Below are 21,647 nucleotides of genomic sequence, written 5' to 3'. Positions count from 1 at the left end.
AGCACATTTGGGAAAAAGATGCCGTATTAATCAAAAGGGTACATAAATTCTAATACAATATTGTACATGTAAAACATCATAGGAAATGCAAGTCGACTTACTGGAGAAACATGACTTGTGTGGACTACTGAAAAGTGAGACCTAAAGAGAGGAAAGAGTTAATGGCGGAGCTGGGAGGTTAGTCCCATCCCTCACAGTCAACAGTGGCGGGAGCTGTGCTGCCAGAGATGTGAGAAGACAACGACACCATCCCTCACTCCCCCACCTTTTCACAGCAGGCTGAGCTCAGAGTGGGAGCGCAGACCAGAGGAGCAGAGCATGCTACCACAGCCAGAGCCCAACAGCCCACTAAAGAGTGAGAAGAAGGTGCCACCCTTTCTTCTGCAGACTCCAAGGACGATTTGAAGACGGGACTATGCAGAGCTGTGGGCCGGTGAGATCTAGGTCTCATAGTTTGCACAGTGAAGCATTTCAGAGAAACTGAGAGTTGTCTGGGATTCTTTCATTAATGGGACATTAAGAAGTTTTCCAAAGAGGATTCCTTCTCTTTTTATCGGTGAATGCGTACAAAGATGACAGCAGTTGCTATGCTGCTTATACCCAAGAAGCACAGTTGGTGTTTTTGGGAGAAGGACGCCCAGACAGCACCCGAAGGAGTGTAAGATCCTTTTCTACTGGAGTACAAAGGTTCCCTCAGAGGTAGAAGTAGACAGAATGGCTGCAGGGACCAAAACAGAAAGCATGTTGTCTGTGAAAGGAGTTGTCTTCCTTCTATGTTTTACCTTGGAGTTGATAAATGCATTGGTAAGTCGGGCACTAATTTCAACATTTTGTACTCACAGAAAGATTCAGGTCACAGGATAACTTTAGTTGTTATGTCATCCATGATAATTACAATCTACCACATGATCAAGAGCAAAATAGCACATGTACCACTCCTCATATGAACTGTGCTTTCAGATCAGTTTGACTGATTAACATCAGTAATGTAAGCATCAGGGTATTCAAATCAGCCCTCTCAATTGTTCATTGCTGCTCATGATGTCAATATTAGGAAAAAGATAAACATCACTAGATTACTTGGCATGGCTGTCAAATTTTCCCCTCGTCATGACATGGATGTAATGTCTAACTCGTGGTAGAAATCGTAAACTGTAAATTTTCAACCATGAAAACAATACACACTTAAATTGCAAGTTGCTCTGGATAAGAGCGTCTCCTAAGTGAATGAAATGTAATTACTGAATGTAACCAAATTGGTTGGCTTTGGTGGCACAGACTAAGCAAACAAATGACACGATGGATTAATGGATACAAGATTCACAGCTTTGTCCGCAAACAATGTTCCTCCCAGAGAAAATCACAATAAATACTATACTGGGGCTGAATGGACACAAGTCTTAAGCAGCTACTCCCCGGTGGCCCATGAAGTGCACTAAAGTGTATGTTCTGCTGACAGAGTCGGAAGCCAGAGTGTACGGGGAGAGGAAATCATGAGCAAAACATCTTGGTTTCTCCCACAAAAATAACCCTAGATAGTGTTCTGCCTTGGAATCACAGGGTTCCTACTGGAACCATTCTTTTAGACTGTAGCGTAAGACATCGAGCATGAGCTCCAAAAGCGGCAGCAAAAGTGACAGACCTGCTATGGGACACAATCCCATCAAAAATGCCTCAATATCATATCGTAGCATACTACTAATCCATGCTCAGTTGTCACATTATATCATATAAAGCCAGAAGGATTTGCAGATCTCTTTTGATATCTGCCCAATATAACTAATCTAATTCTGAAACTTAACTTGATTTTTGAAAGGGAAAATAAATTTGTGTTGAGAAAGCCAATGGAATGAGACAGTGAAGGCTCAGTCACCCTAACCCTTATTGCTAGTGAAAAGCTATTAAGCAACCAGCACTGGTATATTGATTTGTCCTTTATCATTGGATGCATGAAGAAAAGGTATTTGCATAACAATCTCAGATCAGCAGTGACAGAGTTATAACCATCAGTGTGTACATCACATATCTGACTTTAATAGATTTGTAAAGTTCTTTTTAAATATTGCTCTGATAATAAAGATGATAGTTCAGTTTGCATACAATAGGCCATCTAATGACAATGGTCAATAGTGTTTCCTATAAAGAAAATGTTATATTTGTTTGTCTTGAGAGATATATTACATTTCTAAATTCCGAATAATGTTTTAAACCAGTGGTTCCCAAACTTGGTTCTGGAGTACCCCTGTGTATGCTGGTTTTCATTCGAACCAAAATTGCAATCAAATCATTTTAATTAGCTGTAAATTTTGATTAGAAGAATTTACTTGCCCTTTTAAATCATATTTGTCAGGAATAAAATTCCAAGGGACATATTGTGCTATTGTGCTATATTGCAAACAATACATACACTTTGCAGAAAACTTGTTGAATTATTATTTTAACTGATCAAATTAAAGACTGAACATGAATTTAGTAGGCTCCTAATTTTTGAAAGTGTGGACACCTGGCCACAAAAACTAACCATTTGGAAAGTGACGAATTCAAAGGCTGATAACAAATGATAACAAGGCAAACCTACATTTTGTTGATACATTAAAGGAAAAAATTACAAATTAAACCCGCAAGTAGGGTTGAAGGGGGCCAAGCAGTCCAGCAGGGCAGGGTCGCCATGACATCAATTTGTTACACATCCTCAGGAAGAAGTCCAAATACTAAACTTGGTATCAGCACATCAAAGTGTTGCTGATAGCCCTCACTTCCTTCCAGTATGGTGGCCGCCTCAATTAGGTTGACATGAAAAGTTAGTGGCCTTGGGATGTCTCACGATATCACCTGACACCTGTCTTTTTTTTTAAGCAAACACATCACTAGTTATTAGCCAAAACACATTTTTGCTTATTGCAGCGCCTCCCAGTGGTCAAGTTATATTTTTGGTGCTTCCTCAAAACGGGGTCCCGAGTCCATGTACCAAGTTTGGTTTTGAGTTACCACCTCACTTCCGGTTTGGCAACTTTGCCACCATTTTCTATTGACTGTAATGGACGAACACTTTTGTCTCTGCCTTGGGATCTCCTAAGATACAACCATGCACAAGAATAACTTTTTTAAGGCAAACACATCAACAGTTATTGGGCAAAATGCATTTTTACTTATTGCGGCACCCCCCTTGGGTCAAATGACTCATATTTTTTGCACGTCCACGGGAAGGGGTACTGTGTTGATACATCAAATTGTTACTGAAATATGTGCTCACTTCCTGTTTGGCAACTGATTTCGATTGGCTGTGATGGATGAACACTTTTGAAAAGAAAAATCATCTGTGCCAAATTTGGTGAAGATTGTAAAAAATATGTGGGCTTTTTCATAATATGTAATATGGTGGAAAATCCATAAAGGCAGACATTGACAGCAAAGGGTGCATTGAACTCAGCCTTGCTTGATCCAACTTTGATCCAACCTCCAACTTTGACCCGTTGGTGGCGCTAGAGTACTCAAGGTGGAGACATTAATCTTGGTGTAAAGAATATGGGTCTCCAATCAGTCAACGTTTTTGCCATAGACACCGTAGCCAGAAGATAAAAATGATGATGACTGTGAGGATAATGATGAATAATAAGAAAAGGAAGAAACACACAGGGTGCTTCGCTGCTTGACCTCAAACTGCCTAATTAGGAGTCTGCTAATTAACCACAGTCTTTTTTTCTTTCTTCTTATGTAATTGTTTGCAAGATTTGCAAGTGCTATAAACACAATGAATATAGTATGTTTATTCTTCATGCCATTATAAAGCTATTTCTGCCATTATTTGGTTTGAGGTAAATAATCCGCCTAAAGAAGGAATGCACCTAATTTAGAAAAACAGCTTGGTAAATTTCTTAAATGGCCATTGTGGTTGGAATGAAAACCAACATACGCGGGGGGATTCCAGGACCGAGTTTGTGAACAACTGTTTTAAACATTATATAGGATAGATGAGAAGTCCAAATAGATTAGTATGCAAAGAATATTTTATTTCAGGCAATGTATTGCTGCCGCACGATTGGCTGATTGGATAGTCGCATGAATAAGTAGGTGTACCAAATAAAGTGCTCAGTGAGTGTATGCAAGAGAGATTTCAAACATGAATTAGAATTTTCCACCATATATATATATCTTTCAGGTGGGCATTAAGCTTTTGAAGGTTTCAGTCCTGGGGTGGTGGGCTGTTTGCCATCTCAGGACCATTCAAAATCCAAACAGATTTAGATATTTAGATATACTCACCTATTCAGAGAAAAACAGACAAAGGCTATGTAACCAATTTCCAAAATGCAATGAAAGCAAGAATGCTTTCTTACTGATGATTGGCATAAACACAACAAACTGGAGCTTTCAACCCTAGGTCAGTAGAGTGGGTCTGCCATGGGCTATTTCGGATCTGGTTGTTGTCTCCCTTTTCATTCAGCTAGTGTCAGCCCAAAACAGACTTACTGCTTCCACTCAGTGAAGCAGAAAATGACATACCCCTTCAATGGGAGTGGATCTAATTAAGAACAACGGGAGGACCTGTCACAAGTTAATTGATTTTCAAACACATCCTCCGCCATCAGCAAAACAGACAGATAACTACATGGCAGCGAGATCTTTGTTATCTCAAATCTCTCAATTACCATAATAACCAATAATAAATAAACTAAATAAACAGGCATGGCCAGAGATACATGTTAAATTACTTGGCATTTGAATACTGGTAATAACATGTTTCACAAAAGTCTGAGGATGTATTTCAAAGAAATTAGTTGGCTGGGAGGCCAGATATACGCATGCATACAGGTGCGCATGCAAACCCTCAACACCACAGATACTCGTACACTGAGCACACCCACACACACACACACACGCACACCATATACAAATATTTCTTGGGAAATCTCAAAGCAGACCTATGAGAGCACTGTCGACAGTGCCTCTACAGTAGCTCTCCCTGAGGAACCTACACACATTAAACTTGCCATTCAAACCGCCAACCAGGAGGGACTATTGTTTGTTGAGAATCTCCTTTTTTATTCATTTCTCTCACCTATTTCTCTTTCTCTCGCTGTTTATTTCTTCAGTCTGGTGAGTGCCCTGGTGTGTCCCACCCCCCGCCTCAGCCTATGTGAGAACTGAGGCTCTCTGCTGGTTTTGAGCAGGGCTCGCGAAATGTTTTCTGACCACAGAGCCGCCTGTGTTCCGTTTTACTTGGCTATGGGGGAGTTCCCCGATGGGGTGCTGCTCTGTTAGGGGTTCGAGAGGGCCTGACACATACCGCAGTCTGGCGCAACAATTTCACAACACTTGGAGGCAGAGGATTAAGCCCCAGTGTTTGCAAATTTAGCTTCAGCGACAACCACCTAATAAATGTGTGAGCAATGTGGGAGACGCAAGACTAAGGCAAGCCCCCCCAACCCCATGACCCTACATGAGGTCTTTTCCTTTCTGCGAGATGACAGTGATGTTTAATGATGACACATGATGGAACACCCATTTGTTTCCGCACAGGTGGATTCTGATGATGTCATCACAAGGGACGAGCAGATCTATCTCCTGATTGGAGCCAGGGCCAAGTGTGAGAGGAGCATTCACGCCCAGCTGGACACAGTCAGAGGTTTTAGCTCCAACTTTTTCTCAGAAGAGTGCACAGTCTTCGGTCTAGAAGTATCTGTGTCAGTACCTCTTGCAGCATCAGGCAGACCTGACTCACATCTGATAGGGATCACACATAGTAATCCTGATTCTGGCCACCATGTTAGCTCTCTGTTAGACAAAGGAAAGGAGCAGGCCAAAAGTCAGTGAATGTGACTCATGCTGTTGCTTGATTGGACTGAGAGATTATTTTTAATATAACTTCAGGGTCCGGTTGTGTTTCAATCAGTGAGGTGCATCAACACAGGGTATCCAATTTCCGCTGCCAATAGTCTCTATGGTAACAGCAACAAGTTTAATCTTGAACAGTCGAATGAGAGCATAGGGTCAATTGCATTGTCATTTTTTGTAGTCATGCATAATCATAATTTACATGAGTCAAAGGTATGACTCGCTGCCTGGGGGAAGGCAAAGCCAAACACCTCCATTTTCTCTCTTGTTTAAAAGTGTACAGTTCAAGCAATCATTTTGAAATCAATATTGCCATCAAGGTATAATATAATTCTTGCACGGTGGCACATAAGTGGCCTCAGTGCACTGCAAAAACCAAAATATACAGTTCTGTTGCCAGATTTGCAGTAGATACTGTACTACAAGAATTGTTCTCCTGACTAATTTTCCTTTCAAACTCAATATTCATTCTTGTAGTATCTACTGTATATCTGACAGAAGCACAGTGGTTTAGGGCTCATTTGATACCTTGGACCCTTGATGACTTTGCCAACAAATGTGTACAGCTGAATCTTTACAGCTGATCATTTACAGCTGAATCTAGTCTCACACCCCAATTCCCAGAGATCCATTCAAATGCGAGAGTTTTAGCATCGCTAGTAGGACAACCTGAAAATAAGATATCCAGATGCTGATGATGTTGATAGGTCACACACATCAGGAAGTCATGGAATGCAAAGGATATGCAACAAAATACAAAACATTACTCTTTTATTTGACATTATGTTAAAACATTGAAATTGAGGGACAACATATACAAATGCTGTAATTACTACATGGTGAAACCAAAAGGTATAGAAATACCCTTTAATAAAAGCTGTGCTTTGACCACATGTGAATTGTTTTATTGCAAACACAGAACATAAAATATTAAATCAGAAAAAGATACGGTGACTCCAAACTTTTGATCGGTAGTGTAAGTCCATCTAAACACGTTTTTTTTGTCTTATATTTACACTTAAAATATAATTTATTTTACCTTTTTGGGGTAAATGAGACAAAACGATTTGGCTCATTTCAAGATTTGCCAAGGAGGTAAAAAAATGTCATATACAAGCAAGAAGTATCTAAAAATAAGCTACCACTTGAGAGAGAAAGACGTTTAGTCTCAGACTAAAACACTTTTGTAGTGTGTCACTATGGAATAAAAGGGTTTCCATTGGCAAGGTATCCCCTGCCTCATTGCTATCAGATGTTTCTCTATTTCATTATTATAACACAATGCAATAAATTACGGTTTTTCAAAGCAGTGGTGAGTAATACTTATTTGTTTGCAGACACTGACTGTGTGCCAGAGTGGGATGGAATAATCTGCTGGCCTAAGGGAAAGCCCAGCCAGCTGGTTTCTGCCCTCTGTCCTGACTACATCTATGACTTTAACCACAGAGGTGAGGAGTCCCTGGATTTCATCAATTCATAGATATGATTTGAAAATATGCAGTAGCAAATCGCATCAGGGCAGCAACAGATGGGTCTTCTTATAAATTATTGCGTCTTCTTCTCTCTCTAGCTTCTTATGATGGTGACAAAAATTCACTGCAGCCTTGATACCCTCGTGTTTTCTTAACAGTAATGGCCAGTGACAAGTCCACTGCCTCACTGGATTTATGTAGGCTGGCAGTCATAGGAAAAAGTCTCCAAAGGTGACCTACCTTTGTGCATCAGCTGTTTTTCATTCCAGTAGTTTTAAGAACACATTCTGGTTTCATAGAGAGCTGTTGGAACTGTCCCTGTTGGTGCTGACCACCAGCTATACAAGCAGCGACAGCAGTTTAACAAGACACAGCCAAAAAGGGAATTAATTGCCCCCCACCCCCGCCCAACTCACTCCCCTCCTGTAATATGGGCCACATGTTTATTCTCATGATGTCATCCATGAATGTGATTAGAAGGTGAGCGACAGGAGACAGAGTAATGGTGTGGTCTGATATCTGAGGACTATGTGAGCTTGGGAAGGCGCTGTGAATGGTTAATTATCTATTGTGTTGTGTAGGGGCTGCTGCTTCTACTGATTCCGTTAAGACTTTAGCCAGCTCTGCTGTATACTCTGACATGTGCACAGATAAGCCTGTGGTGATCTGGGTAGGAATTACATCCCTTTTTTATACACAGTCCCTCCATTTTAGGGCACCAAAAGTAATTGGACAGTTGGCTTCTTAACTGTTTCTGATTAGTCAGGTGTATTCAATCCTTAGTGCAGGTATAAGAAAGCTTTTAGTATCTAATCTTGATTCTAGGCTTTTGATCTCGTATTGCTGCTCGTCAACATGAGGACCAGTGTTGTGCCAATGAGAGTCACAGAATGTGGCAAAAATAAGAAAACAACAGGCAGAGACTTAGGCCAAACATTAGGATTTCCAAAATCAACAGTTTGGAACATCATTAAGAAGAAAGAAAGTATTGGAGAGCTCAGCAATCCCAAAGGGATCCCTGTTGTAGCTGGCTGCCGGCAATTGACCACCGCCTATTGACCACCATCTATTTCCTACTTCCTGGCTACGATTGGTTCATTCGTGAGTTCCGACATTTTCAGCTTGAGCCTCTGTCCTTCCAAAATTCTTACAATTTTGTGCATGGTACTGTGTGTGACAGAATGTCTATTTCCCATACCCAATCCTCCACAGAACATAAAAATATCACCCTTCACATTTTCATTAGAATCTCACTCTCACTTAATCTAAGGTGATGTGATATGAAGTGTAAAATACTGGTCTGACTGTGTACCTCCCCTGCTATCTCCCAGGCCTTGCCTACCGGCAGTGTGATGCCTGGGGGAACTGGGAGCAGGTGCCCAGTGTTAATCGCACATGGGCCAACTACACGGAGTGCACCACCTACCTCCTCTCCAGTCACAAGAACCAAGAAGAGGTTAGTGCCATTCCCATTTACACCAGAAAACCTCAAGTGAAAAAGTTCCAACCTATTTTATATAGTCTATATGGTTACAACCCATTTGTACAGCTGAAGGGTACAATATTACTGCCTCTTCAGCAACCGCCAGGTGTCATGCTTTCTTATGTAAATGCAGCACTCTAAAAGGGCATCACATTACAGGCATTTAGCAGACATTCTTATACAGAGCTTTTAAATGTGGACATAATATCCATTTATGCCGTCGGATATAGACTGAAGTAATGTTAAGTAATGTGTTACTCATAGATGAACTGTAATTACATTACAAGATTTTTTGTCCATGAACACACAGTGAAACTCAACAAATCAAAATTTGTCAAATTCTTCTGCTTACCTAATGATGTGTAGGCCAACAGGATTGCAAGTGAAATATGCATGCACACACACACACACACATGCACACACACACACAGGGGGCGACGTGGCTCAGGCAGTAAGAGTCGGAGGGTTGCCGGTTCGATCCCCCGCCCGGGCTGTGTCCAAGTGTCCCTGAGCAAGACACCTAACCCCCAAATGCTCCTGACGAGCTGGTCGGGGCCTTGCATGGCAGCCAATCGCCGTCGGTGTGTGAGTGTGTGTATGAATGGGTAGAGAAGCATCAATTGTACAGCGCTTTGGATAAAGGCGCTATATAAATGCCTGCCATTTACCATTTACACACACACATGCACATGCACGCACACAAACACGCATACACACACACCCCTGTGGGTTCTCATTCCTGTCTCTATCCCCCAGGAAGTATTTAAGCGCCTGCATCTGATGTACACCATTGGCTACTCCATCTCTCTGGTCTCTCTCCTGGTGGCTGTCTCCATCCTGTGCTACTTCAAGTAAGATGTGAGGAGAGCTCAACCTCTGTGGAAATGCCTTCAGAGAATACTACTGATATACACACATGCCTGACAGAACACCAGAATGTTCTGGAAACATTTATATTTCTGTAGGGGCTCTATATTTTTGTACATATTCATGTGATATAATGAACACCGAATATGTGAGCAATTGTGATACAATCAGATTGAACTTAATGTGATGTTTGAACTGTGAATGTTATCATTTAATCTCATAATTAATCGCAGTGCAATTATTATCACACATCTTGATAAAATGGGTGAGCTATCACCCCAAGCAATGTTTCTTCTTATGCCTTATCTGACCCTGAATTACAATTAGAGTAGTACATGCATGTGATATTTCTCTAGCGATATCTGTGGTGACCTATGTGTATGTTATTGTACTTTATGATAGATGCCTCACACTGCTACCACAAGACACCTTACATAATGGGAGAGAAGTATGTACAGTTGAATCAGCGCGCCCAAAAAAGGAAAATAAATTTAAAATAAAATGGATTAAGCACTGGATACACTGGAATTGATTAATGTAAGATGGATTCCCACTGTGATAAAGCACAGAAAGAATACAGAGGACAAAATGGAGGGGAATCACAGGCTTCTCAACCTTGATCATGTGGGATGAACTGTCCTGTTTAGAAAAGCTTAGAGCCATTCATTTGTAAACTGCATAGGGCCATAAATTAGGAACAAAAATACAATAGCAGTGTGCGGTAAGCTTTTCTATTTAAAAAAATATATTTGTCATATGTAAGTCATATGGCATTCTACATTTGTCTTTTTTGTGACAATATTACACAGACCAATGAAATAAAGGCATAACGCTGAAATTTCTGAAAGTGTTACTGGGAATGTACAATAAATATATAAAAAATATATTTCAATATATATATTTCAATATATATATGTATAGTATAGATGACAGTAGCTTTGGTCTCATTGGAATAAATGCAACCAACATAATGTAGTGAAAATTACAATACACTGGCGTGTACTAAAAATATATTTGGAGTGCAGCTGTATATTCAAATGTATTATGCAATGCATTTCAGTTGATTTTTCAGTAAATGGCAATATGTTTGGTGTTGCGTAAGGGAGAGTATTGTGCAGTAGTGTGAATACACCATGTACCTATATTTTCCTATGTAACTCTAAACCTGTATGTACTCCCTGAAATAACCTTGGAAAAAATTATGTGTCAGAGGCAGATGTGATATGTGCTTTGTAAGTTCTGTCAGGAACATGAAGACTCACAGAAGCACGTCAATGTTTGCCCCTTCTCTCTCTATGCCCTTCTCTCTCCGTCTCCTCTCTCTAATGTCTGTCTCTCTCCTCTGTAGGAGGCTGCACTGCACCCGTAACTACATCCACATCCATCTTTTTTCTTCCTTCATTTGTCGTGCCATCAGCATTTTTGTGAAGGATGCTGTGCTCTACACTGTATCTGACGAGTGGAGGGCTGAGGACAACATCATTGGACACAGACCCCAAATGGTTTGTCAGCATCTTCGTTATTGTTAATGTTTACATCTTTCACTTATCTCTCCTTCATAGTCAGGAACTGTGAATAGTGTTTCCTCAGCTGGTCCCTGGCCTGTAGTGCGTGATGACCAGCTCCAGCCTGATTCCTGACCTTTAGAGTGTGATGACCTTCTTCTCTTTAGTTCCTGGTCTTTAGCGTGATGGATATCTACTCCCCACGGGTCCCTGGGTTTTAGTTTCATGACTGGCTCCTCTCTGTCCCTGCAGGCAGGCTGCAAAGTAGCTGTCACCCTTTTCCTCTACTTCCTGGCCACCAACCACTACTGGATTCTGGTGGAGGGGCTCTATCTGCACAGCCTCATATTCATGGCCTTCCTGTCAGACAAGAACTACCTTTGGGCCCTCATCATCATTGGCTGGGGTCAGCGACAGGCCCAGGCCTCGCCTTTCCTGATACACTCGCAAACACAAACTCTGGCTGAATATTGAAATGTAGGATTTTATGAGAGCAGTGATATGAGAGTTATAGCAACCAAGAAACAGAGGTAATTGTCAATGAGGCACAGATGGAAAAACGGAAACAGTGCAACACGTGTAACTGCCTCACTCTGTCTCTGTGTCACTTATAGGGGTCCCAGCTGTGTTTGTGTCCATTTGGGTCAGTGCTCGTGCTTCTCTTGCTGACACTCAGTGAGTAACCTAGAACACTAACGCAAACACACACACACACACGTACACACACACAAACACACACACACACACACACACAGAAACATACACACACACACACACACACACACACACAGAAACATACTCACACACATACATACAGTCACATGGATTCATTTCTGTCTCCAGATGCTGGGACATCAGTGCAGGAAATCTGAAGTGGATCTATCAAGTTCCAATCCTGGCAGCGATTGTTGTAAGCCATTGCACTTTGTCTTTCTGTTTTTATTTTCTGAGGCTTTGTTCCACATCTTGTATTTGGACAGTGGTACAATTTCTTGGTACAGTTCTTTTGGCTCTGTCCTCATTGGACACATTGGATTGAAATTAAACGATGAATAGACTGTCACCTTTAATTTGAGTGTATTTTCATCCATATCAAGTGATCCATGTAGGAAATACATCCCTTTTTATACATAGTCTCTTTATTTTGGGGGACCAAAAGTAATCGGACAGAGACATAGGCCAAACTATAGACATACTGACACAAACTGTTTGGAACATCATTTGCTGCAATGTGACAGGTTGCAGTTCAACCTGATAAAACGGACCTCCTGGGTCCATCTTCATGCTGCCTAAATGTGCCAAAAATGTACATCGAAAAAATATTTAATCCTGCAGTTACTCACAGTTAATTTGAGCACTGAGGATGTTTGTGAGCATTTTATGCATCGAGAACTACTTCTGCCAAAGTCTGGCAATGATATAATATCCATGCAAGACTAGTATGAAACTTGTGGTGGTGATGTAACGTTCTGGAATGCGATCAGTTGTTGCAGTTTTAATATAGCAATTCTAAATTCATGTTTGAGATGAGATGTTTGATATGACATAATTTAAACTCACTTAGGCTTAAATTAACTACAGCCCTGCTTAAATCGCATTGGAAGTCTGCATAAATGCATAAATTAGCCTCTGTGGATGTTTACATTTACATTTACATTTTTGTCATTTGGCAGACGCTTTTAATCCAAAGCGACTTACAAGTGCATAGGTTCTACCATAAGTCAAAGCATCACATCCAGAACTAGGAAAATACACATGGAATGCTGTTCTAAACATAGTCGTCATCATAAGTGCAAATTTTATTTTATTTATTTATTTATTTATTTATTTATTTGGGGGGGGGGGTTAGACAAGGATAGGGATATCAGAAAGGAGGGGCGGGGGAAATCAGGAGGGAGGACTAAGGTAGAGTTTGAAAAGGTGGGTTTTGAGTCTGTGTCGAAATAGGGGGAGGGATTCTGCGGTCCTGACAGTGGTAGGCAAGTCTTTCCACCACTGAGGAACCAGAACGGAAAACAGGCGTGAACGTGCAGCTCGACCGCCAGGTGCACGTAGAGAGGGAACCATAAGGCGACCAGAGCTGGCAGACCGGAGTGGTCTAGCTGGGGAGTAGGGAGTGATCAAGGATTGTATGTAAGGTGGGGCAGTCCCCTTAGGAGCCTGATAAGCCAACACTAGGGCCTTGAAACGGATGCGTGCGGCAATAGGAAGCCAGTGGAGGGCAATGAGAAGCGGGGTGACATGAGCCGACCTGGGCTGACTGGTGATCAGGCGGGCTGCAGCATTCTGGACCAGCTGGAGGGGCTTGATGGCACACGCTGGGAGACTGGCTAGGAAGGAGTTGCAGTAATCCAGGCGGGAAATGACGAGCGCCTGGACTAGGAGCTGAGTGGCTTTCTCCATCAGGCGATGACGGATACGGCGTATATTATACAGAAAGAACCAGCAGGTTCTGGTAGTGGAGGATACTTGTGGAGCCAGGGTGAGGCAGTTATCAAGAGTCACCCCAAGATTCTTTGCCGTACGGGAGGAGGAAACTACAAAGTCCTCAACAGTCAGTGAGAGGTCGATTGACGGAGAGGACTTAGCAGGGATGTAGAGAAGCTCAGTTTTGGCAAGGCTGAGCTTCAGGTGGTGGGAAGTCATCCACGCAGAGATATCAGCCAAGCAAGCAGAGATCTGTGTGGTGACTTGGGTGTCGGGGGGGAAGGAAATAAAGAGTTGGGTGTCATCAGCGTAAGAATGATAAGAAAAGCCACGGGAAGAGATAACAGAACCAAGAGACATGGTGTATAGCGAGAAGAGGAGAGGCCCAAGAACGGGGGGTGAGGGTCGGAGACTGGGCCCCTCCAAGTCACCTGGTAGGAGCGACCAGAGAGGTAGGAGGAAAACCAAGCGAGTGCAGACCCTGTGACACCCATCCCAGACAGTGATGAGAGCAGAATCTCATGGTTGACTGTATCGAAGGTGGCCGACAGGTCGAGGAAGATGAGGACAGAGGAGAGGGATTTGGCTTTAGCAGAGTGGAGTGCCTCAGTGACCGCGAGCAGGGTGGTCTCAGTGGAGTGGCCACTCTTGAAGCCAGACTGGTTGGGGTCATGGAGATTGTTCTGGAGAAGATAAGTGAACAGTTGGGAGCAGACCGCCCGTTCCAGAGTTTTAGTGAGAAAGGGAAGAAGAGGGACAGGCCGGTAGTTGTTCAGGGCAGAGGGGTCAAGAGTAGGTTTTTTGAGCAGGGGAGTGACTCTGGCCCTCTTCAGGGAAGAAGGCATGGTGCCAGAAGAGAGGGAGGTGTTGATTAGAGAGGAGAGAAAAGGGAGAATGTCATTGGAGAAAAGGGAGAATGTCATTGTTTGTGAGTAACCACAGGATTATATTTGGAAAGAGAAATTGCAGGTGAATTTTTTGAATGTAGAATTTTACTGGTTTGAAAACATGGACCAAGGTCCATTTTATAGGGTGAGCTGCATTAAATATGAGTAAGTAGAAACATACCTTAATTTCATTTTTCAGTGAACTGGGGTGAACTGGAATTTTAAGGCATACATTAAACAAACTATTGACTGATAATAGAGAAGGTCAGACATTTCAGATAAGATCTCACACTTCCTCATGCCCTTCCTCCTTTCAGGTGAACTTCTTCTTGTTCATCAACATTGTGAGAGTACTGGCCTCCAAACTTTGGGAGACTAACACAGGCAAACTGGACCCACGCCAACAGTATAGGTCAGTGGCCAGTCAGAGTCTCTCTCGTCCTCAACAACTCACCACCTGACCTCTAACTTAACATGCATCCATCCACATTCCTGCTGACTGAACTTTACATGACACATGACCAACTGACAACTCATTAGAGCTAATAGAAACCAGATTTCCTTCCTTTTTTTTTAAGACATAAGGGAAAATTCTGGAGGCTGCCGAGAGGGAGAGTCTGTTTTCCCCCACTAGCATGCATCCTTCATTTTGGAGAAGCCTTGTATGATACACACACATACATTAATTTACATGTACAGTTTTGTTACAGAAAAAAAAAGAAAAAAAAAGAACATAAGGCTTTATTTCATGCTCAACTGACCTCAGGAAAAAAGTGCTCATTTGAAAACACTGCAATTTGAAAACACATGAGCAGCAACTGGCTGCTGGGCAGTTTTGCAAACTTACCCTCCTGAAATGATGGGGGATGTTCCTGTGATGCAAAAAGCATACAATTACAACTGGGAATTCCAAATTTGGGGTGAAAATAATAACTAAAAATAGTAATTAAGACCCCAAGTTGCCACTTTAATTCACAAACAGGGTTGCAGAATATCTAAAAACTGCTAACATATGCTGATGGTTTAAATAACTTGACAACTGTATGCATAGAATATGAACATGAGCCACATACAGTATACAGTACATGTGACTTACACATATGTTGTGTGATGTTCTATTCTCCGTGCAGGAAGCTGTTGAAGTCCACACTGGTGCTGATGCCTCTGTTTGGGGTACACTACATGGTGTTTATGGCCCTGCCGTACACAGAGGTGACCGGGCTGCTGTGGCAGGTGCAGATGCACTATGAGATGTTCTTCAATTCCTCACAGGTCAGATTTGTTCACCCTTACAATCAGATGCATCTTGAAGTCAGGCTTTGTGTTCAACCAGTGGTAGTAATAATAGACCTTGCCTGTGTGTATGGGTAGGATGTGCGGTTAGGATACAGTCTTACAGAATATCACTGAGCACTTTATTAGGTAGACACGTATACCAGCTTGTTTATGCAAATATTTAATCATCCAATTACGTAGCAGCAAGTAAATGCATAAAAACATGCAGACATGGTGAAGAGGCTTGACTGTTTTTCAAACCAAATGTCACAATGGGGAAGAAATGTGATTTAAGTGACTTTGACCGTGGAATGATTGTTGGTGGCAGAGAGGGTGGTTTGACTATCTCAGAAACTGATGATCTCCAGGGATTCTCTAGAGTTTGCAGAGAATGGTGTGAAAACCAAAAAACATCCAGTGAGCAGCAGTTCTGCGTGCAAAAATGTCTAGTTAATGAGAGAGGGAGGTGACAGTAACGCAAATATGCAAACAGTGGTATGCAGAAGAGCATCTCTGAGCACACAACGCGTCAAACCTCTTAAGTGGATAGGCTACAGCAGCAGAAGTCTAAAAAATAAGTCTAATAAATACCTAATAAAGTGCTCACTGAGTGTATGTTTTGGAAACATCCATTCTAGCACAAGTAATCATCTTCTCTTCTTAAAGAATGCACAGCTATAGAAATGTAACAGTGATTAGACAATAGTGCAGCAGTACAAGGAAACTAGTATAACTACTTTGATATCAAACAACTTGAATTCAAGGTGGCATTGAAATGTGAAACTTAGGTAAATCCTTAGGTTTGTTGCCAAAACAAAGTAAACTACACTCAATGAGAACTTTATTAGGTATTTATTACTTATTTATTTATTTATTTATTTATACTTCTGCAGCTGTAGCTTGTCCACTTAGAGGTTTGACCCTTGTGTGTTCAATATGTTCTTCTGCATGCCACTGTTGTAATGCAAGGTTATATGTGTTACTGTGACCTTCCTGTCAACTTCAACCATTCTGGCCCTTCTCATCTGACCTGAAAAAAGAAGGCATTTTTTCCTGTAGAACTGCTGCTCACTGGACGTTTTTTTGTTTTTCACACTATTCTCTGCAAACTCTAGAGACTGTTGAGTGTGAAAATCCCAGGAGATAAGCAAATTCTGAGATACTCAAACAACCCTGTCTGGCATTAACAATCAGTGTACACGTCTACCTAATAAAGTTGTCACTGAGTGTATGTCCACATCATGATGGGAAGCAGCAACTTACTGTAAGCAATTTTGCTCTGTTCAGGGATTCTTCGTGGCATTCATCTACTGCTTCTGCAATGGGGAGGTAAGCATTATAATGTCTCTACTGTATTTGTGCACCAGTGCACATGTGTCCCTGTGAACAAATGCTGGTCTATATCATATTGGGCCACCATTTTTCCCACCGGGGTGTAAGGTTTAAAGGTCTTCTGTTTGGATGCTAGCATAATTTCTACAACTCATAGTTGTTATGCATTCGTGCTTTGCACCTCAGGGACACTAAATAAAAATATGTCAAGGCAATACTAACATCTTAAAGGTACAATAGGTTATTTCGTACTCGTAACGGTCAAGAGAGGAATTACAGCAACAAATACGCTCAAATATCCTTCCCACAGTCTATGAATATAACGCGTAATATAAAGCGTTATTATACAGTTCAGTGTTCTCATGCGCTGTTTTGGAAAGCTGACAGTGACAAACGCAACAGAGCCTGCCGTCTTTTCGTAGTGTTCTAGTAAGAAAATGTTCGAACAGGTGACTATGAAATGTTGACTTTAGTGTGGTAAATGACACTATTTATATTTTTGAAGTCTTCACTTTAGCTAACCAACTCTATTATGAGCAAACAACTTATTTGGCTATGTAACTAGTTGGCTATATAACTAAGATAGGATAGTCTACAAACGATGCAACTGTAACTTACAGTTTGAGACAAATAATGATTTTGCTAAACACGCATTATTGAAGATGTAAAGAAATAAAAGGAACGTGCATCTGCCCAAAAGTGATCACTGAAACTGTATACTATTGCTTATTATCCAAGCGAAGAATACATATCAAGTCATAAAACAATACCAGTTAATTATTGGTAGCAACAAGCAGCTTGCCAAATTTACAAATATCCATTGCTACCGATAGCGAATTGGTATTGCAATAAAGGCTAACAGAGTAATTTATCTTTTTCTGTATATGCTGTAAATACAATGTAATCCTGGTCAACCGGTCAAGACCAATAATCAGTTTTCATAATAAGGGGGTATTCTCTGCCTCCTCAATGTTCAGCTCAGGAGCTGCCACAGGTGCATGAGTAGTGTGTTCTTGTGTGTACGCACTGTGTATGTCTACAGGTACATGTATGTAGGCGTGTGGATGTGCAGTAATACCTGTGTGTGCAGGTGCAGGCGGAGGTGAAGAAGGCCTGGCTGCGGCGGAGCCTCACCCTGGATCTGAAGCAGAAGGCACGTGTGACGAGCAGCGGGGGAAGCTGCTACTACGGGGGCATGACCTCCCAAGCCACCAACAGCGTCAGCCTCAGCGTGGCCGCCACCAAAGGCCTGTCCCTCACAGGCGGGCGGCAGCGCCCGGCCCCACTGCATCCCCTGACCAGCCTCCCCGGCTACGTGCCCAGCGGCCCCGAGGCCTCGCTCCCCTCTCCAGCTCAGCAGGAGCAGGGGCAGAGGAGGCTGGGACTGCTGTCGCTGAGGCCCAGGGTTACGGAGGGGAGCCCGGAGGAGAGGGGGGGCGAGCTCCCCATCTCCTTCGACGAGGAGCCCTGCTGCCCCTGCTCCCAGTCCGTTAAAGAGTTTGAGACCATCCTGTGAATGCCGTTTCCGCCTCTCGTCTGTGTCCCCAAGGAGAAATCCCCCTTCTCCGCCCCCCCTGTGGCTGTCATTGCAGGATGACATCCGCTATAATCGGTATGTGGCCGTTTCTAATTGGGTGGCATGTTCCATTTAACGCTACCATGACGACCTGGTTGTCTGCAGGCAGCAAAGACTCGAAGCCATGGAGTAAACAAACAGACGGATACAAAGCTGGCATGTGAAAATTCATGGAAAATGAGGCTGCTGTGATGATGTCATCAACCCACAGTGACCTTTGGCAAGGTTAACTGGCTACCACATCCCATTGTAAGCTGTTGAATAGGGAAAGTGACTTTGAACCACCCTGGATTTGAAGGAAACAACTGCCAAAGTGTTAAAGTAGAAATATTTACCCAAAAGATGCATCCTTTAATTGCATTTGGCAGCTAGGCAGGTGTGAATTTCAAGCCCTTTAACGACACAATAAGCCTAGGCAAAGTATTTTCAAATACAATGCTCAAAAACCAAATGTCTTTCCAAACACTTTTCAAATCTGTACAAATGGCTTTAAACCAATGGTATTTTTCATGTGTGCCTTACATACAAGAATAATTGCAATAATGTCTGTCGAACAGTATCTTTCACACCCAGATATCTACAACAGCTTTCTAATGGTCCACAAATAACTGTAAATATGACAGAAGTATTGGTTTCCATAAATATGTGCATGTATGTGTAAATGTTGAAGGTGTTTGTTTTATTAAATAAAATGGTGTAAAAAAAGACATACAGTGGGGTAATGCACAAAAAAAAAATTGAGATAAACTAAAATGCAAATGTGAAAAATACTTTATTAATGTTTCAATGGAACCAACCGAAATAAATGTAATTTGTAATTCGAAATAAATTAACCAAAATCAAGGTTTAATAATTATTGGTTTAGTACTTGGTGCATTCACCTCTGGAGAGGATACTGTATGTAAAGATTTGGTCTCATTTGGTCATTTAAATTATGAATGAAGGTGCTGTAGATAGATTTTTGGCCAGCTACAGTATCGGCATGTCAGACAGAGATGCATAAAAGGAGAGGCACCTTATAGCCACAGTGAAATATGGTGGTGGGTCAGTGATGTTTTTGGGCTGTTTTAATTCTGCAGGTCCAGGGACCATTGGTGGAATCCATTACACCATTAAGCTCAATGGTGTAATGGATTCCACCAAGTATCAGGCAATTTTGCCTGACAATCTGGTTACTTCTCCCATAAGTGGACTTTCCAGCAAGGCAGTGACCCAAAGCATACCTCAAAAACCACACAGAAATGGTTTGGGAACAACAAAATAAACGTTCTGCAATGGCCATTTCAGGCACTGGACCTCAATCCAATCGAAAACCTGTGGACTGAACTGAAGATGGCAGTTGAGAAGTACAAAGCCGAGAATGCCAAGAACCTTTTAAGGACCTGCATAGAGTATTGTGCAAATGCTGTTATCCTTGCCAGAGGTGAATGCACAAAATAATTATGAAACCTTGATTTTGCATAAATGTATTTTTTATTAAACAGAAAATATGAAGGTTTGGTGCTGATAATGACTTTTGTTCAAATCCCAGCATTAAACACCTAATTCAACAAATGAAGCTCTCGAGGGAAGACCAAAATGAGTAGTTTTGTTAGATCAAAGCTTGCAGCCACTCTGGACCCCTATAGTGGTATCTCCCAGAAATATGATGCTACATATTTAAAAGAATTTCATAAAAAACCTTATAAACCCATTGATCATATTTTCAAATATATGGAAATGCTTTCTATTTAACTTGAATTAAAAAGTCTGAATTTGTGCTAACACATTTACATAAAAGCATTTGGAAAATACTCTTAATACACATTGAATCCAGATTTGATACAGAGCATTAAACATTAAACTAGTTTAATACTTGACAAGCTTGAGGCATTTACGGCATTGGTTTAACTGTTATTTATTACTGGCCAGTTGATTGTGGTTGTATTTGGTTATTTGATGTGACTTTGTTCAGTCAGTTTTTCAGTTCAGTTCAGCTAAAGAAATAAAATAAATATGTGGGTTGTCACCGTTAATTTGTAGTTAAATTTGCTGTTATCTGAAAAAGGAATGTAGTCAACTTTCATAGGCCACTAATCTACTTACATATAGTCTGCATTCTGCCTTGTAGGATATATGTTCTCTGGTCTGCATCACTTTTTACTGTGCTTACAGCTTGCTTGTCTGCTTTCGAGTTTCACCTTGAATAATATCATTGCGATGGCTGTGTATATTTGATACTCAAGAAATCAGGAAATCTCCAGCATGAAAAACATTACATTCACTGCATTGGTGTTATATGATTTTGGTAATAATGCTGCCATCGGTATGCATGGCACAAGATTGTACTGCTCTGTAAAAATGCCATATAGCTAATAAAAAATGAAGAGAAAAATCTGCAGTGCTGTCGGGAAATGCCTCATCTTTGTGTGAAATGATTTTCTTTTTTTTCCCTAAAAATAAGTCTGAAGCCAAAAGATATTAATAGACTTGCCAACAGAGACCAGACAACCCTGTTAACACAGATCTGTCGCTAGTACATTGCTGGCATGTTATTTTTGCTACTTATAATGTCAAAATAGAGGTCATGGGGACAATACCAGTTGAAGTTCCTTTTAATGGCACAAGTATGTTGTGTAGCTGTGTTGTTCTCACCTAGGAGTGTGTAGAGGCCATTTCAACAGTTTCAAGCATGCAGGGGGCCCCCACGCTACAAAAATGAAGGAATAGTAAATTAAAAAATCTTCCATCTTTTGTGCAGCTCAGAAAAAAAAAATGTTCCCTGGAAAGTAATTAGTTCAATATTAAGAAATGCAAAAAATGTAAAAGTACTGTCCAACATAACATACATTTCCCAGCGTAACATCGTAGATTTGAATGGATTCCAATGGGGAAATCTGCAAGAGCTAGCTAGTGTAGATGGCTCCCAGATAGTTAATAAAAGTCAATTAAACTTCACAATATTCTGATGTACTACCATGAGGAGACACTCCATGTTTAGGCTCGTCT

The 21,647-nt window shown here is 41.4% G+C and overlaps 1 protein-coding gene across 1 annotated transcript; it reads left to right on the top strand.

Moving 5' to 3' along the window:
• The first annotated feature begins 741 nt into the window (after positions 1-741).
• pth3r (parathyroid hormone 3 receptor) lies at positions 742-18,599 on the top strand. Its single transcript, XM_061230444.1, has 13 exons — positions 742-804; positions 5,521-5,626; positions 7,173-7,283; positions 8,639-8,763; positions 9,547-9,641; positions 11,006-11,159; positions 11,415-11,568; positions 11,777-11,837; positions 12,006-12,072; positions 14,794-14,888; positions 15,607-15,748; positions 17,039-17,080; positions 18,174-18,599. The coding sequence occupies exons 1-13, from the start codon at positions 742-744 to the stop codon at positions 18,597-18,599; spliced, it is 1,641 nt and encodes a 546-aa protein (XP_061086428.1).
• Positions 18,600-21,647: the final 3,048 nt, after the last annotated feature.

Source organism: Conger conger, chromosome 2 (assembly GCF_963514075.1).
Source record: "Conger conger chromosome 2, fConCon1.1, whole genome shotgun sequence".
Taxonomy (NCBI): domain Eukaryota; kingdom Metazoa; phylum Chordata; class Actinopteri; order Anguilliformes; family Congridae; genus Conger; species Conger conger.
Note: the sequence above shows the minus strand (reverse complement) of the source record. Positions and strands in the feature narration are given on the sequence as shown.

What these genes read in the sequence shown, in the direction of transcription:
- pth3r (XM_061230444.1), top strand. Translation starts at nt 742, where the DNA reads ATGTTGTCTGTGAAAGGAGTTGTCTTCCTTCTATGTTTTACCTTGGAG. An exon ending in CCAGCTGGACACAGTCAGAG is followed by an intron (nt 5,627 to 7,172) that starts GTTTTAGCTCCA and finishes ATTTGTTTGCAG; the next exon opens with ACACTGACTGTGTGCCAGAG. An exon ending in CCTCATCATCATTGGCTGGG is followed by an intron (nt 11,569 to 11,776) that starts GTCAGCGACAGG and finishes TGTCACTTATAG; the next exon opens with GGGTCCCAGCTGTGTTTGTG.